Source organism: Pelophylax lessonae (assembly GCF_965119305.1).
Source record: "Pelophylax lessonae genome assembly, chromosome: 5".
NCBI lineage: Eukaryota > Metazoa > Chordata > Amphibia > Anura > Ranidae > Pelophylax > Pelophylax lessonae.
Window position 1 is genome coordinate 63,380,491 of NC_138772.1, and position 18,725 is coordinate 63,399,215.

At 42.0% G+C, this 18,725-nt stretch overlaps 1 protein-coding gene across 1 annotated transcript in view; it reads right to left on the reverse strand.

Annotated features, from left to right (window-relative positions):
* Window positions 1-18,725, reverse strand: part of LOC309556300 (ATP-dependent translocase ABCB1-like) — an 80,397-nt gene that overhangs the window by 48,111 nt on the left and 13,561 nt on the right. Inside the window, exons 5-13 of the mRNA XM_082258741.1 lie at window positions 16,589-16,649; window positions 14,826-15,017; window positions 11,566-11,737; window positions 10,307-10,431; window positions 9,783-9,954; window positions 6,982-7,095; window positions 2,869-2,979; window positions 2,661-2,786; window positions 190-393 (exon numbers count right to left, since the gene is read on the reverse strand). Of these exons, the coding sequence (XP_082114867.1) occupies window positions 190-393; window positions 2,661-2,786; window positions 2,869-2,979; window positions 6,982-7,095; window positions 9,783-9,954; window positions 10,307-10,431; window positions 11,566-11,737; window positions 14,826-15,017; window positions 16,589-16,649 (1,277 nt within the window). The remainder of the gene's footprint in view (window positions 1-189; window positions 394-2,660; window positions 2,787-2,868; window positions 2,980-6,981; window positions 7,096-9,782; window positions 9,955-10,306; window positions 10,432-11,565; window positions 11,738-14,825; window positions 15,018-16,588; window positions 16,650-18,725) is intronic.

Here is an 18,725-nt window from a genome sequence, read left to right on the forward strand (position 1 = left end):
GGTCCTTCTCAGGCCCAGAGAAACTGATTTGAAGACAAATGCAGGTACAGTTTTTTTTATTAATTTACAGTATATGTGGTAGACGTGGCCAGTTCACTCAATGTTAACATACTGTATTTAAATGATTTCTCTTTCAACAGCCTTCCAGCTGTAGTTTGGTAGAGAAATAACGAAGCAGATTTTACTTACATCCGGTAATTCCATGATGAAATTGTAGGCATTGGCTTCTTTGGTGGCCTGTTCAATTTCTATCATTGTGACATCATCTCGGCCATAGCGTATATTCTCTGCAATTGTAGTGTCAAAGAGAACTGGTTCCTGGCTCACCACACCAATTAGTTCACGTAGATACCTAGTGTTGAGGTTGCGAATATCTTGTCCATCAATTGAGATCTACAAAAAATGTTTGTTTATAAAGATTTATAATAATTAGCAATATTACTGTTGCCTAACAGAATTATGAATCATGTTCAGTCTTTGAGTACATTCACATGACTATGGGGTGGCATTTGTATTACATTGTGTAGCACCCTTGTCTTAATGCAGGGTTGCTATTGAAATTTAGTTTGCTGGGCAGTAACTAGCTTGGCTATTTTTTTTATACTGTGGTAAATTGGACTTCCTCTTAATCTGGTTTGACTGCGTTTCTCCCTTCCGTCAGTAGGTGGCACTGTTGCCTCTGACACTAGAGTGAGAATTACAGTTAAACAAACTGTTAATATCCATGTCTCTCTCAGCCAATTACAGTGTTGCTGTGGCATTCTGGGAGACACTATTTCACTGAGGGGAGGTCCAATAATCGTTCTCTTCCCGCCCGGACCCCCTTCGGGGAGGGTGTGTGCTGCTGTGCTGCTGCTGGCTAGGCCTGAAGCCTGGGGCCTGGTCACATGCCTGGGATTCTGCTGAGGAGAGCCAGCGACCCACATGGAAAAGAACATCCACAGACATCCAGTAACCTGTGTGAGGTACCTGCCTGTTTCATATGAAAGACAGCTGTCCAGCCAGTACAGACCACAAAAGAGATTGAATCTGGTGGAGAGGAGTTGCCTCCCAGATCAATCTGAAGCTTTATGGATACTGAATGAATCTCAAGGTCTGTTATCCTGTACCGCTGTCTGAGTACCTGTCTTTTTGTAATCGGAGTCTGCCAAATTGACTGTCCTTCAAGGGTGTCCTGAGCCCTACCCCTCTCTCCCCCAGTTTATTCTTGTCCTGTTGAGAAGAAATAAACTATTTTGTTACTTCAGCATAAAAGTGACTGGCGCCCATCGTTTCTTTTACCTGCATCACAACCCACCATGCCTGACAATCCACACCCACAGGAGGTATGTAGGCCCTCTCTGCCTCTGAGGGTCATCACTAGGCCCTAGGGGGTTTCAGGGGTCCGCTACAATTGCATTAGGGCACACTAAGTCACTTTTACGGATGAGCTGAGAATTCCATCTGAACTTAACCTTGGACTGAACTTTGGACGCTTGGATTAAATTTTAGGGAAGTTCAGCGAGAACGTGCCATAATGCTTTGCAAATACTTGTCATTGGCCAATGTCTTGGGCCTGCAGGTCCAAGACTTTGGCCACTGATGGGTTTTAACAAAGTTGAAGCCCACACGCTATAAAAGGCTGCTGTCTCTGTTGCCCTTAGTCAGTGTGTGGAAGTTTAATGTGGGGGACAGCTGATAGTTTTTAAAATTTGAAACAAATAAACACTAATTTTTTTCAATACAGTATGTCTGCTCAAATACTAGGAAGTTGTGCACTTGTATTTTTATTTGGGTTGAATTTTCTTTAAACTGTCCCAGGACAAAGTGTGCATATGTTAGGCCAACGCAAAGCAAACGCAGTCTAATCGCCCATCGCCAGTGTACGTATATTTTCTGGCACAAATGACACCTTTGCATCAACACCCAATTTTAAAGAAGTTCTAAACCCTAACTGGATGACATTTAGGGGGAGATTTACTAAAACTGGTGCACACAGAATCTAGTGCAGCTGTGCTTAGTAAACAATCAGCTTCTAGGTTTTATTGTCAAAGCTAAATTGAACAAGCTGAAGGAAGAAGCGGATTGGTTACTATGAACAGCTGCGCAAGTTTTAGTAAATTTCCCCCATAGGCCCCTTTCACACATACGGTCCGTTTGTCCGTTTTTCATCTATCCGTTGATGGATGAAAAATGGACATCAATGCATCTCTATGTAAAAACGGATGATCATCAGTTAACATCCGTTTTCATTCGCTTCCATCAATGTCCGTTTTTTTGAACGGATGAATGCCCTATTTTTCATCCGTCAAAAAAACGGATCAGGCGAAAAACGGATGACAACGGATGAAAAACGGATGAAAACGGATGACAATGGATGAAAAACGGATCACAACTGATGAAAAACGGATGAAAAAATGGATGAATAACGGATGAAAAAACTGATACATTTTGATGTGACTGAACTGATGAACTGAACGAACCGTATGTGTGAAAGGGGCCTTAGTATGCAGTGGGAAGAAAATGAACCCATGTAATTTTTTTTAACAGGCTACATACAGTATATATAAACAGAGTGCATAGGACAATATGGATCTCTGGCAACAATGCAATTATTTTTCTTTATAGATGTGAATTGGCCTAAAAGATGATGGGAAAGGGAAACTTAAAGCTGCACTTACCGTGCCTTCCTCCGGATCGTAGAACCTCTGAATGAGCTGGACAGTGGTACTTTTACCGCAACCACTACTCCCAACTAAGGCCACAGACTGGCCACTTTGGATCTTCAAGTTCAACCCTTTCAAAACCTGCCAGGAACAGAGCTGAAATTAGTGCTAAATGGTTTAGTTATGCCATGTGACCATTTATAAATTGAATACAATTGCTGACCTGGACATTAGGTCTGGAAGGATACGTAAATTTCACACTTCTGAACTCAATATCTCCTTTTATCTTGTCAGGTTTATGTCCTACTGTAGAAAAGCTGTCGATCTTTGGTTCCTGAAAGAGATAATATTTTTGGATAACACTGAAGGATAATGCAAATTCCTCCCATACAGGGAACCCATGACGTATTCAGAGTTTTGCATAGCTTGCAACACAGACTGTGGCACAGACAGTTCTGCCAGGTGTGACATAACTATCTATGCATTGCTGACCTGACTGCAAGAAACAGTTCCAGATTGGCACCCTGCCTGACAGTGCCCCCTAGCTAGGTCCTCATTGTAGCAGTACCTTGCACTCTCTATTTACAGGGGTGAGCAGAAATAAGAAAACAGTATAGGACCCATTTATGATATCAGACAGGGATAATGGCAGTACATATTATATTGTGCATAAGAAGACTGAGAGCCTGGATACAGGGCATCATCAAAAATCTACACATCAAGTAAGGTGTGGGACCTAAGGTCATCTTACAGAAAGGTTTCATTTAAGTAGCTGTGCTTAGTTTAAGGCGGGCCGAAGTGTTGGTGTGTATGTCTAAGTCTGGTGCCTACAAAAAAACTGGAGTGGTTATCAATGTTCCCTCAAATTTTTTACTGTGCTGAGCAAATAAAAAAATTTCTGAGCGCAAACCTTTAGACTGAGCAATTTCATCCACAGTGTCCATACAAAATGCAGAGTGCCCACAGCATTGCCCCCAATCAATGCAGAGTGCCCACAGCATTGCCCCCAATCAATGCAGAGTGCCCCCTTTACATCACAGTCCCCCCCCCCCCTTTACATCACAGCCTCCCCTTACACCACAGTGCCCTCTTTTACATTGCAGTCCCCCCCTCTTTACACCACAACACCTCCTTTTACATTGCAGTTCCCCCTCCCCCCTTTACACCAAGGCACCCCCTGTTTGCATCACAGCCCCCCTTCTGTGTCTTCAGCCCCCTTTACATCACAGCCCCCCTTTTACATACAGAATCTTCCCTTTACAGCAGTGTCTTTGGTCCCTCCTTCACATCACAGTCCCCCATATTACATTCCAGTTCTCTTCAAATAATAGCTCTCAATTCTCATAAGAGCCCCCCCCCCCGCCTTTCCTTTTATCATGATCCACTTTACATGAATGCCTCCATAATATCATTATCCTCGTCAGATTACAGCGCTCCCCCAATCTTTAGAATCCTTCAACACCAAGCAGAGGGCAGGAGGCGCGGCATGACTGGACGGCGGGTGGGAGCTGCATAACTTTTCATATTAACAGGTAGGTAATTTGTTGCAGAGTGCCCACAGCATTGCCCCCAATCAATGCAGAGATGCCAGCATTCCCCCCGCGAGACCCCCCCCCCCGGGCCGCGAGACTCGTGCACTTACCTCACGGCAGCTTCTCTTCAGTCCCAGCGTCCCCGCGTCTCCTCAGTCCTCCTGCCTCCTCCTCGGCCAATGGCATGGGGTTTTCCTTTCGGCCAATCAGGAAGCGGAGGACCCGCTCCCTGATTGGCCAGGAGGAGGATCTGTGTGACAATAGCAATTTTTTCATTCGCTATTGTCACACAATGGGCAGGCTCGGGGCGCACTGCTCTGCTGCCCGGCCGCCACAATAAAACCGTGACCCGGTTACCTTTGCGTCGTCTGCGGCTCCGCAGTCTGAATTTGTGCTGCGCGGGACCTGCAATTAGACTGCGCGTCGGCGCATGCACGCAGCTTAAAGGGAACATTGGTGGTTATATGTGTACCAGGCACACTGTTCCTGAACTATGTGATAAAAACCACATAAACTATAATGTAAAATTATTAGCTAGGCAATTTCTCCTTTTGGCCACATGGCAGTGCTTTGATGTTTAATGGACACAGATATTATACAGCCATGCTAAGAATGCTTGGACTTGTATGCTGCAGGCAGGATCCTTCCATTCAGACCAGCTGGGAGAGAAATACAAATCCCATGTGAGTGAGCAGCAGGCTGGGCCAGAAGGAGGGGGCTGGGACCCAGAGAAGGAAGAGAGAGGACCATGGGGCCAGGGGCTACAGAAGACAGAGGTGAGAGAGAGAGGACTGTGTGGAGGAGATGCAGGATCCACCAGCTACAGGACTATGAGGTTATCCCTCTTGCCTGTTTGTGTGCGGGCACGACACCCTGGACAGAGTGGTGGCCCTTCCTGACAGCAAGCTCCATCACTGGGAGCAGATCTACCCCCATAAGCACCTCAACAGTGGTGTGGCACCTTGGGGCTACCTCCTTGCACACCCACGCAGACAACGCTGAATCCCTGGATCATCAGGTTGCCAGTCGGGAATCCTTCATCTGATTGCAGATCCTTTAAGAGCCTGTTCTGGGGCATCCTATCACAATGAGCCTTGGTATCCCCAGGATTGGTGAGAGGGCAGAAGCCCACTTTTAACATTACATTCAGAGACACTGCATGCAGACACCTTTCTCCCCACCATTTCTCTACATCAGAGGTCTTTCACTGGGAAACACTTTGTTAATTCTATCCATCTTTGCTGGTCGCCATTGTACAGCAATTTCCTTGGGCTGCTTCAAAGCTAGTTGAAGAACTTGGACACCCTTACATCAAGGAATCCTCCACATAAAGGAATTAACCTACAGAATCTGTTACCGTTAAAATTGTTCAACATGCAGCACCGGTTGGTCTTAAAGGGGAACTCTTACCAAGGCCTCAGATATTGTATTTTATTATTTGTTTTCACCTCTGGCATCAAGGTTTAAAAGGAGCTGACTGACACAAAAGATATTTTCACCCCCATCTTGTACCTGGGGTCATGGGCTCTCTTAAGGCCTGTTGGCTCTCACTCACCGCTATCTAATTGAATATCTGTATAATCTGTGTTTAATGCTAAACCTTGCAATATAGGGAATACCCACAGTTTACATTTTTGTCATTTTTGTTGATTTAGTAATCTCTAGTAAAACATTATCTTGCAATCTCTATTATTCCTTTTGGTGTCTTCTGCATTTGTGTTTGCAGTGAATCTATTTAATCAGGTGTGCAATGGTGCAGAACAGAAAACCTAAAATTACCAAGCGGCTCCCTTGGGAGTGGTGCTACACATGGGGGCTCACTTGGGAGAGAACTACAAATCCAACGTGTAAGTAAACCTTACAAGAAGACCTGAACAAAATAATGGGGTGGGCATCTACATGGCAAATGAGGTTTAATGTTGAAAAATGTAAGGTAATGCATTTGGGTGCCAGAAATAGAAACGTAGGTTACTCACTAGGGGGAGAACCTCTGGGGGAATATAAGATGGAAAAGGACCTGGGGGTCCTAGTAGACGACAAGCCAGTGTTTATATTTGATGTAACCATCGCATTGTTGAATTTGTAGAATTTTGTTTTTTGCAATACTATTCTTTTGTAAAAGAGAATATCCTAAATCTAGATCAATAAATCCTCTTGGGTCTAAGCAATAGGGAAGCCATAGATACAGTATGTACTTCGATGCGGGGCAGTAAAGCTAGATATGAACACATTGATTTCTTTTGTCCAACCTGCAGGCTGAACGAGAGAAATCCATTGGACTCCTCCATCCACAATAAACAGCATGGATAGAGGAATCTCTAGTGCTGGCTATTGTAGTTAAGCAGTTATGACAACTTGGCTGCTTGAACACCAAACAGCGACTGCATCTGATAGGGGCTATCTATGACTCAAATGTCATCCAATTCAGCGGGAGCCATGTATGGCCAACTTAAAACATAATATACATGACTTTGGGCAGGTACAGCGCCTTGCAAAAGTATTCGGCCCCCTTGAACTTTGCGACCTTTTGCCACATTTCAGGCTTCAAACATAAAGATATAAAACTGTCATTTTTTGTGAAGAATCAACAACAAGTGGGACACAATCATGAAGTGGAATGAAATTTATTGGATATTTCAAACTTTGTTAACAAATAAAAAACTGAAAAATTGGGCGTGCAAAATTATTCAGCCCCCTTAAGTTAATACTTTGTAGCGCCACCTTTTGCTGCGATTACAGCTGTAAGTCTAGCTTAAAATTAATAATAATAGTTTTTATTAGGAACTGTCAGGGACCTTACTTACATTATCAATAATTTTGAATACACTGTAAGCTGCTCCTCTTGATGTAGAAAAAGCTTCTATATTGGGGGCAGCATGACCAAAGCTAAAGGCAGCAAATGTTACTGAAAAAAACACCTGAAATCAAAAAATATAAAAATTATTATATGTCAAGGCAAAAATAAAAATATGCATCTCTGGAGATTATGTACATTTGCCCATGTTGTATCCCTTTAAATACACTGTGGGTACTGAAAAATAACTGTTGATGTGCCAGAAATGTAGGGTGCTCCTATCTTCTTCTTTCACATGACCCCGACGTCTCCTCGAGTCCTCAGTCCTCCCGCCTCCTCCTTGGCCAATGGCATGGGGTTTGCCTTTCGGCCAATCAGGAAGCGGGAGGACCCGCTTCCTGATTGGCCAGGAGGAGGATCCGTGTGACAATAGCAAATTTTCATTCGCTATTGTCACACAATGGGCGGGCTCGGGACGCACTGCTCTGTGCGCACCCGGCCGCCACTGCCGAAGTTCCTCGGGTGGCCCGGTACTGTTGGATCCACGGTACCGGTCCGTGGCCCGGGGGTTGGGGAACACTGCGCGCGCCACGGGCTGAATTAAAAGGTCCGCTGGGCCGTAGTTTGTCCATTCCTGTCTTAGTGTATGTATATATATATATATGTACTATGTGCTATTAATGAGCAATACTATTTATTTATTGTATTTTGAAACAACTCAATATGCGTATGTGTACAAATGAACATATTTTACATTGATTTTTCATCACTTTATAGCTGTGTGCTTCATTTAAAGTCCCAAAACTCCCATCGCAGCCCCGGTCAGGAAACCTGTAAAGGCTCTAATCCAACAGATCCAGACTGGATATGGAAGGCTCAAAAATGGTTTATATAAATGTCATATCTGAATTATAAACCAAAACTAGTTACTAAAAGAGTATATATAATATAAAAGATATGATAATTATATGTTCCTCAAAAGATAATTAATTAAAGTACTGTGGCAAACCAAAGAACGGGTGTCTTCCACCCCAATGTATACAAGGAAAGTAGTTTGTATGGTTTTTCCCACAGTTGTCCAAAAGCCTCCATCCCTTAGTGTAAATGTGTAAAAGCAAGAAGGATTTATGGGACTTTAATTGAGGACAGTTGGACATAGAAATATTCTTTATTTAATACCATGGATAATATAATATAAAACAACATTGTAGCATTAATGGATACAGGGATCAGACACACAGTAAATACAGCAATATATAAGACATCCAAAGTAAATACAATTTTTTCTAGGACCAAAAATGGATCACTCAAGAAAACAATGGGTCAAATATGATACATGCTCTGTGTGCTCACGATATTTTAAATATATTACAGTTTTTTTTTTGTTTTTTTTTCTTTTGGTGGTTGTTGTATTCTTCGAATTAACTCTGAGGGTCCTATTGCACTTCACTTTCTCATTTCGGATATTTTTTTCACGTACATTCCCAATATGCACCCAATTTATTTTCCCTCCACACATCATTTTCGGTGTTCCAATTTTAGATATTCCTCTCTGGACTATTGCTCTGACCATATGCATTTACAACCTTTTCTTTTTCTTTTTTAGATTCAAGACTTTATGATGATTATCTATAGGCACTTCTCTTTGGGCTCATTCGTCTGACCCTACACACTCTATTTATTTATAGATATATTTTTGAGACAGTTCCTTCTCAGTAGATTCATTTTAAAGATTTATGCAAAAAACTTTTATAAATATCTTTTCAGACTGTATATGCTCCCCAAGTGCCTTTATCATCATTTCCTGGATTTATATCCTTGAAGCCTCTCTATTGGTTTATTCATATTCCATCATGGTCCTTTCCTCCTTGTTCGCCCTTGTGTTGCCAGTTGTGATCCATGCCTCAGCCCCGGGTCAGGCATTCCCTGTGACCGGCTTTGATCTTACCGTTTCAGACTGGATGGCTCCTGGATATATGACACGACTTAAGGTAGTGTCCAATCCATGAATATTTCTCATTATAGCCCATACACTATTATATCAATATAATTTATATTCTCATTCTTAGATAAATTTTCAAGCTCCTGATGAATGGACGGAGGTCCATGAAACGCGTCGAGCGTACAATTACTCATGTTTCATCTAACTGTAATATATTTAAAATATCGTGAGCACACAGAGCATGTATCATATTTGACCCATTGTTTTCTTGAGTGATCCATTTTTGGTCCTAGAAAAAATTGTATTTACTTTGGATGTCTTATATATTGCTGTATTTACTGTGTGTCTGATCCCTGTATCCATTAATGCTACAATGTTGTTTTGTATTATATTATCCATGGTATTAAATAAAGAATATTTCTATGTCCGACTGTCCTCAATTAAAGTCCCATAAATCCTTCTTGCTTTTACACAATGCAACAGTTACTTTTCCACACGTACAGGGAATGTAACTGTTTTTTCAACTGTTAAATCTATGGGTTTACTTCCGCTTTAACCTAATGAGTAATTCTTTCACCCTAAGCCCTGCTTTTGGAACTAAGATCCATCCATTCATTGTTTCCCTATCTAATTAGAAGTCATCAGTGACTTACATAACAGAACTCTGAATAGATAGGGGGATTGCAGAAGGATGAATCTTAGCTTCTTTGGGGCTGGGCCTATTCCAAAGTTAGGACGATTGTGGTCTTAGTAACAAAGTGAGACCAAGAGATTGTCAAGAGACAGAAAGGACTTTTCTGGTAGGAGCATGCAGATTGCGGTATTCGTTTTAACATTACCAAAGATGTGTGATAAAACCTTCGTCGTACCGTTAATATATCTCCGGTGCTGAAGGATTCATGGATAACCAGGGTGGTCCCATACCAAAATGCCAGCCCATATGCTGAGTATATGGTTAGGTATGCAAATCCAATTGACACATTACTTGTGATTGCCTTTTTGATTCCGATGATCTTGGCATCTTCCAAATTCTTTTCATACCTGTAAAGATGGAAAATTATTTAATCAGACAGTCCAACACGATCATGCAATGATAGTAGATTTTCCTTTAATGTCCATTATGAGAAATCCAATAGAGAGAGTAATCCCATATCCATTGGATAAAGTTGAGAACTCAAGTGCGGGGATCTTACTATCAGAGTCAGCAAGAGAAATAAGCAGTTTACTGATTCAAGCCCTCAGGGTATCTCAGCGTACTGACAAAAGAATTTGGGTCTAGTCCCCCCTATAAAATGTATTAGAAAAAAAAGATTTGTATTGAGGCTTTTTGGGAAGTGTTCTGGGTATAACGTTATATACAGCAAAAATAGAAAACAAGAAGCTTTATCTTTACCTTTCAATTTCTCTATTTTGTCCACCAAAGGCTATGACTGTCCGGATTGCTGCCAAGACTTCCTCTGCCACCGCTCCAGCTTTGGCGTAGGCTTCTAGCTCTTTATTGGTAAATGCTGCCAGGATCTGAATATATACATTTTTACACGAAGAATAACACGTGATCACTATTTCTTCTACAAAAGGAAGTAGTATTTAACAAAGTGTAGGAAATGAGATGTGTCTGTGTTGCTAAGGAGAATTTGTCACTTTGTCCTTTGAGGACAATGTGATACATTCTATCTATAATCCACTTCCCTTCCACCTATACTTTCATTGTGCTTCCTCTTTGATACATTTCTTAGCTAACCTATTGCCAGGCTGTTGGCCTTTGGCCAATTGCCAGGTCTAAACACTTTTTTTTTATGTGGGGGACAGATTCAGTTCTGATACTGGTCATTAAGGAGCTTACACAGGGTTTAGAACCATGGCTTTAATGGAGGGTTCTGAATATAGTAAAGGTAAGAATGAGTGGGTGAGATAGCAAGAGAACCTGTCACTTTTCCCTGGCTCTCTTGAGCTGGTTTTGGTGAGTGGATCAATGTGCTGAAAAGCCTGTTACTTCTTAAGCCACGAACCAACAATTTTACAGACCCCTTTCAAACATGTACTTGTTCGCCTCTGCCTTTGGGGACCCACAGCAGCCACATAGGCTTCTATGGCTGCATTAATTTCAGATATTAGTGGTGACGCAGATACTAGATAGTGAGCTGTGTGTGTACTAGAGTGCAAGGCTATTATGTGGGCTGCAAGTGGGATCTTCAATGGTGGCGTATGCTCTGCTCGGCTAAATTCACCATTGGAGGCAGAATTCATTAGCCAAACTCTGCAGCAGTAAACAGAACCTTGCAATATTTTGGATCTCAACTATTCATGTGATATAGGATGCTCCTTTAATTTTTTTAGGACACTTTTCACAGTGTACAATGTGAATGTGCACTATAAATTACATTGCTTGAAAATCTCACATCACTGCAACTGTAAGTGCTAGTTCATACAGACGCTGGATAAAAATGGTCATCATGTTGTACATGCTCCACTCTACCTATCCTGCGAAGATTGGATTGCCTGGGGGCCCACTGGGGACCATCTGGCTCAGTGCACTTTTTGGAACCTAGTGGTTGGGAAAGAGGACTTAGCGGGTGCAGAAAATGCTCCCTTTTTGGCATTTTGATATCAGAATTAGTCACCTCTCAGGTTATATTGACAGATATGTCTTACCTTTGACCACAGACCTGCTGATAGACCCAAAAGTGGACTGATTGCCAAAACCACCAGTGTTAGCTTCCATCCCTTCACAAACCCAATAACAAAACCTGTCAGGACAGTAGCAGCGTACTGAAACAGCATGGCAAGCTGCTCACCAATACCATCATTTATTTTTGAGACATCACTGTAAAGAAAGTATAAAGTTTTCATACAGTTAAACATATAACAATGTAGACTTATTAAAGGTTTTTTATAGATAGGTAAAAAAAGAATAGCTTGATGCAAATAGTCTAATTAATGTATTCTAAAGTGGGCATTGCATCAGGTATGCTTTTATATTAAGCACATACATGTTATGCAATACAAATGTATAACACTTTCAGGTATTTGTTACCTCTCACCAAGGCTACAGTACTCCGCCTGGCAATGCCTTTTTCTATTTCACTACATAAGGATGGAGTCATCTTTGTTCAGCCATTATCAAGGATCACAATCTACTTTCTGAACTGAGGCCATAGATGGATCAAAATTCAGCCAATTCAGCAAATTTCGATCCATCTATGGGCAGGCTGGTTGCACTGAAGTCGATCCACCGATTGACAACAGTACAAACAGTTGGTCTGTTTTTTTGCCTGATCACTGCCGGCGGCTATAGTGGCTAACAGTGATCACTGTATTCTGCCTGTGGGAAGGCTCCCCACCAGCAGGACACAATAGCACTGGGGGACCCATGGTTGAAGGAAATCAAATTGTATAATATATAGCCTGCCCTAGATGCTGGCTCAGAGATAATATAATTATGAAAATCCTGGTGCCTGTGCAGTTCTTGTTCTTACTGCAAGTTACTAAATCTAGCCATTAACAGATTGAAATTTAGCCGGTTCAGCTGGGACTGGACGCATTTTGATCAGTGTGTGGCCATTCCTGCTTGACAAAAATTGAATTTTTGATAGACTTCTGTCAAAGGGACATGCTAGAAAACTTTTGCCAATGTAGCCGCTGATCAGTGTATTCAGAGAGCAGCGAGTCCCGTCTATTATAAAACCAGTGAACTATTCTGGTAAGAACAGCTGCAATAAGTACAGATTTATATATTTGGAAGAACGAATCCCCCTTGCCCTTTAAGTCTGGTCAGTATTTGTGTATGGATGCAAAGAAGAAGGGTTTGGTTCAGCTTTAAAAAGGTACAGTAATTTTAGTAAAATATCTATTTGAACAATGTTGACTATAAATATGAGAAGAAGCGTATGAGGGGAGACACAATAAAAAGTAGTTTGTTGAAGAGGTAGATAGTTTATTTTAGCTAAAGAGATTTTTGGGAATATAAAACCCAAGGTACTTGCCCTTTGAATAGAAAAGTGTCTTGCAAAAAGGGATTAGAATTGTGTGGACAGACAAATGGTAAATGCTTTGGTTTGATCATAACTGACTTTGAATTTTCTCAGAAAGTCTTCTCTTAACCCATACGGTTCTTTGACTAGTTTGAATGCGCCACACTCCATTTTTTGATGGACTCTTTGTTCAGGTTTGTCTGCTCTAAACGCTCCTGGTCTGATAAGCTGACTAGTAGAGTTAAGGCCCGTACAAACGTAGCGATTGTCGGCCGTAAATATTCGGCCGCCGAACGATCGGCCTATTGTCGGCTTGTTAGTATGATGCTTCCGACAATCGACTGCAACTTTTCGGCCGAACAGAATCAGGTGTGCAGGCTCTAAAATTTTTGTTGGCCGCCACCAGAACGGCCGATTGTTCGCCAGTCAGTACAGAATTCGGCCGACAAACAGCAGATGAGCAAGACTGGGCATGCTCAGAGAAGAAAAAACACACCGAAAGTTAACCATCACATGACATCACTTCTGCAGTCGGCTGTTGTTGGCCGACAAAATTCGTGTGCAGTCTTTAGCACTTTTCAACCGACAGGACAGCACCGGACAAAAGACGGCCGATCGTTCGGCCGACATTCGGTACGTGTGTACGGGGCTTTATTTTCAATGTGGTATTGCTCATATTTTTACTTTTACACAGCTTACTCATAATTTCAACAAAACCTGCTGTACACTGACTGTATATAGATGCGGTAAGAAAGGTAACGTATAGCAGATGATCTTCAGCATATACTTTATAGACATCTTCTATTGTCAGCCACCAGCCTCAAGGCCACGTACCTCTGGATTGTTCCATAAACAGATAATTAAATACCCTGTAACTAAAGCCTCATACACACTATGAGAATATTGGATGAATGATCTACTGTTTTTTGTTGTATGTTAGTCTCTTATCAAAAATAAAGAGGTTACTAAAGTTACGAAAATTCTCCTATGACAGAATACAACTTCGGAAGTGATGCAATGTGTTGTATTGTAATGTATTCTTTCATTTGGGTAGTCTTGGTCTTCTGATTTTTTTCGGACGAATACTGTACTGAAAAAATCGCTCATTCTAGTATTGTCTGAGAACATTTTTTGTGCTTATCCCTTTGGATATTGTTAGATAAATTGTTGTGATCGGCTCCAAAAGCTACGTACTAACGATCAGATTATTGTTGATCACTCCGAAAGCGATTTTTGCCATCGGATTTTCTGATTTTGTGTACCAGGCATAAGACATAGAGCAGTGGGGATAAGGGACAGCCTTGCTGAGTCCCATTGTTAATACCAATGGGATCAGAGAGCAGGCCATTTGCTCGGATCCTGGCTGTGGGATTATGATACAGGGCCATCATTTGTGTTTGACTCTTGCCTGAATTATATGAGAGTTTGCTACATAAGGCACCAGCCTTTTAGGCACAGGCAGAAATCTTGGCCTGTGGTGAAGCCCACTTAATAGTATTTTTGGTGTAAATCCTAATGTTAATATTGGTTTGGAAAATTGTCCTGTACTTACAACATACTGTGGTGTTCTTCCCTGGCTTAGCAATTACCACCAATTCGGGCTTCCAAAATGTAGGGTTGAAAATGTTGAACACTGTAGATCCCATTATAAAACTATAAATAGGGGCAGTCACATTTGCGTACATGTGCAGCCTCTACTGTATATGCACACTTACATGATGGCTGAGCTTTACTGCTACTTCTTATAATTCAAATCTATAAGTCAGGTGACTGATTTAAAAAAAAAAATATGCTTTTGCTTTAAACCCTAATTCCAGGAATACTATCACTTTAAATAATGTATTTTGGCAAGCTTGGTCCAAACAGACTATTTAAAGTGATAGTATTCCTGGAGCTAGGCTTTACAAGATATACCCTCAGTCAAATAAACTGTGTTCTCACTCGCTTATTCTGGAGTTTAGTTGTCCGGCGTCGCTGACATCGAACCAGCTGATATCCTGCCTCAGCACAGCATGGAAAAAGTTCTGTCTGATCTTCTTACTTTGCCGTCCAGCAGCCAGTGTCCAGCATGAGATCTGAAAGTAGGCAGCAATCAGAGCCCCTCCTCCTAGACCGGTGTAGTAATAGGCAAACCTGGCAAGGGGACATAAACATTAATTTATGACTTTATACAGAGCCAACATTTCTGTTGCATTGTATATGTACTGTGATGTTAACTGTCATGGATATACTAATAAATACGTGATGTTAATCAATTATATACTTGTTTTGTGCTAACCAGCATGTGTATATGAATTATTATTTACATCATCATTTGTAAACTGGCCACATCTCATATAAAGTCCCAATTATTTTTGAACACTATGTGTTCAACATGTAATGAAGATGAACAAAGGCAGACATGTTCGAAGTCCAACCTGGGTGGCAAATTGCGGTGAGCTTGGGTTTAGCCAAACTACTAAGTAAGCTGTCATTGATGGGCCAACCAGCTGAGGTCAGAACATTCCCCGTTCCTCAGCTACATGTCAACAAAGTGACATCACTGACCTAATATAGCAACATTGCCATATTAGGTCAATGATATCACAAGCATCCCCACCTCTTTGTATAGGCACAGCTATGGGGCAGGAAATGTTCTGATCACATGTCTTTTACCCATCAATGATGGCTTACTTCAGGATTTCGGACCAAACCCAAGCTCGTTACTAGTGGCAGCCATAGATACACCACAGGAATAAGCTTAGCCATCCTAGGACAGGTTATTCCCAGGATCACCAGATGAAAATAAGGGGAAAAAAAATTCTGAAGAAAAAAAGAAATTACAGCCACTACATCTAAAAATTACATTTCTGTTTCTTGGTTTGGATACACTCCAAGTAGTTTGTAGGCAGGTGCAGTCTGCATCCTCCTCTGTAGGTGGCGCCCGACCAGAGCGGCATCACAGCTTAGAGAGGAAGTCAGGGGAAATTCTGTTTCTCTGTGGTTTTCCCTGGGGCAGCATTCCAGTTGGCTGCGCTGCATCCAGGTGACCCTTGGTGGCAATCTTGGGCCAGCAGACTCTTTTTAACTCCTTGGTGCCGGTTGTATGCAAAAATGCGGCCTCTCGGCACCTGGGCCAAGATTTTCAATCATGTGACTGCTGTGACAGCCAATCACGGCGGTCACATGACCTTAGACCCACCCTGCCTCCCGGCATGTAAAACCCCTTAAGGGGCTGCCACCTGCCAGCTCCAAGGTATTAAGTCCCTGCTCCCCAGTTTTTGGCACCCATTCACAAGTGGGTAGTGTAGGGACAGGTCTCCCGTCTGTCAGGCACAGTATTAGCTGCGGGGAAATTTTCCAGACGAGAAGGGAAAGTGTAGGGCTCACAATTTCCTTGGACATCTTCCCATTAGGGCATGAAACAGCCAGGCCACATTCTGCCCTTCCAGGCCGATGCTGTCAGTTCGGCTGATACCTGCTCCACTACATGCATTAGTGCTCCCGGTTGAGCCCTCTCCCACTTGTTGTTAGCTGTTTTGTCTTTACTGCAATACAAGTTCTGCTGATTGCACCTGGACTGAGTGTGAGTTATTATCACCACACCATGCTGCACCCACCCACAAGTTCATAGTGGCCTGTCCATGTGGAGTGGCTCAACAGATCTAACACTTTTTATGATGTATTAAAACTTGTGTATAATGCAATCAGGAAATATCACTTACGTGGTCATTTGTTCTTGCAGTGATTCTGTTATATTCCCCTCAGCTTCTGTTGACATATTTTCTAAAGATGAATGAAATAATTACTGGCACGATCATTATTATTATTTTTATTAACGGTTATAGGCTTCAGCAGCTGGCAATACAATGAATGGTGGTCTTTGCATACATACTTGAGGGTCCTGGCAACTTGAGAGTTTCCTTATATGGAGCTGGACATCCTTTTCCATACAAGATTAGTACAACACAATTATGCAAGCTTTTTGAATGTACTATGTTGGTCAAATTGCTACTGTATGTGTAAAGTGTAATATCTCTGATAGTAAAATATAATTTATGTTTCAGAATGGTATCTTATCCCTGAGGAAGATAATTGTTAAATACTTTTCGAAACGCGTTGAAGTCCCCAAGTTGAGGGGGTCAATCAGTAAACCTAATGGCTGCAAGTTAATCATCAGCTGCGGGGGATACCATCTGGACCACATTCACTGATGTTGTAACTCATTACTGTAAAACATTTTTATACTATACTTAATGTAAATATATGTGGTTTTAACATTTTAAAATTGAGGAAATAAAATGTGGATATTTTAATCCTATCTCTATATTAGAAGTTGCCTTCAAAGTCCTAATAAGAGTAATTTTGGTTTCCAAGATATACAGTGCCTTGAAAAAGTATTCATACCTCTTGAAATTTTCCACATTTTGTCATGTTACAACCAAAAACATAAATTGGGATTTTTTTGTGATAGACCAACACAAAGTGGCACATAATTGTGAAGTCAAAGGAAAATGATAAATGTTTTTTAAATTTTTTTACAAATAAATATGTGAAAAGTGTGGCGTGCATTTGTATTCTGCCCCCCTGAGTCAATACTTTGTATAACCATCTTTCACTGCACTTACATCTGCAAGTCTTTTTGGGGATGTCTCTACCAGCTTTGCACATCTAGAGTAACATTTTTGCCCATTCTTCTTTTCAAAATAGCACAAGCTCTTTCAGATTGGATGGAGAGCGTCTGTGATCAGCAATTTTCAAGTCTTGCAACAGATTCTCAATTGGATTTAGGTCTGGACTTTGACTGGGCCATTTTAACACATAAATATGCTTTGATCTAAACCATTCCATTGTAGCTCTGGCTGTATGTTTAGGATCGTTGTCCTGCTGGAAGGTGAACCTCCGCCCCAGTCTCAAGTCTTTTGCAGACTCTAACAGGTTTTCTTCCAAGATTGCCCTGTATTTGGCTCCATCCATCTTCCCATCAACTCTGACCAGCTTCCCTGTCCCTGCTGAAGAAAAGCATCCCCACCACATGATGCTGCCACCACCATTTTTCACGGTGGGGATGGTGTGTTCAGGCTGATTTGAGAAGAAAGTAGAAACTCCTTCATGTCTTTATGGACCATGGTTTGTGCACTGGTGCGCAGTCATGTTGGAACAGGAAGGGGCCATCCCCAAACTGTTCCCACAAAGTTGGGAGCATGAAATTGTTCAAAATGTCTTGGTATGCTGATGCCGTAAGAGTTCCCTTCACTGGAACTAAGGGGCCAAGGCCAACCCCTGAAAAACAACCCCACACCATAATCCCCCCTCCACCAAATGATTTGGATCAGTACAAAAGCCTCAGTACACATGGCCGCTGGGTGGCCTGAAGAAGGTACACACATGCTCCGAATGCATGCCGCTACGTCCTCTGCGGTCCTGATCCGGTTATGTCACAGCTCTCAGTCCCGTGCCTGCCCGGCAGCCTTGGAGCTCTGGACACCACTAGCGCAGCTGCATCTGGTTACTGGCACACCTATACAGCCTTCCGGGATGAATATAAAGCATTGCACTGTCTGTTACATGCTGTCGTTCACCTCCTATATTGTGAGTGCATTACCTTTTAAATAAATCTCATATGCTACACTCAGATTGGCGCTGCTGTCTCCTCCTGTTCTCAAACACTCCCATAGACACACTCCTAAACCTGGTGGACAGCCTTCCCAGAAGAGTTGAAGCTGTTATAGCTGCAAAGGGTGGGCCAACTCAATATTAAACCCTACAGACTAAGACTGGGATGCCATTAACCACTTGCCGACCGTCTTCTGTGTATTTACTGCGGCAGGCTGGCTCCTACAGGCAAAATGACGTAGATCT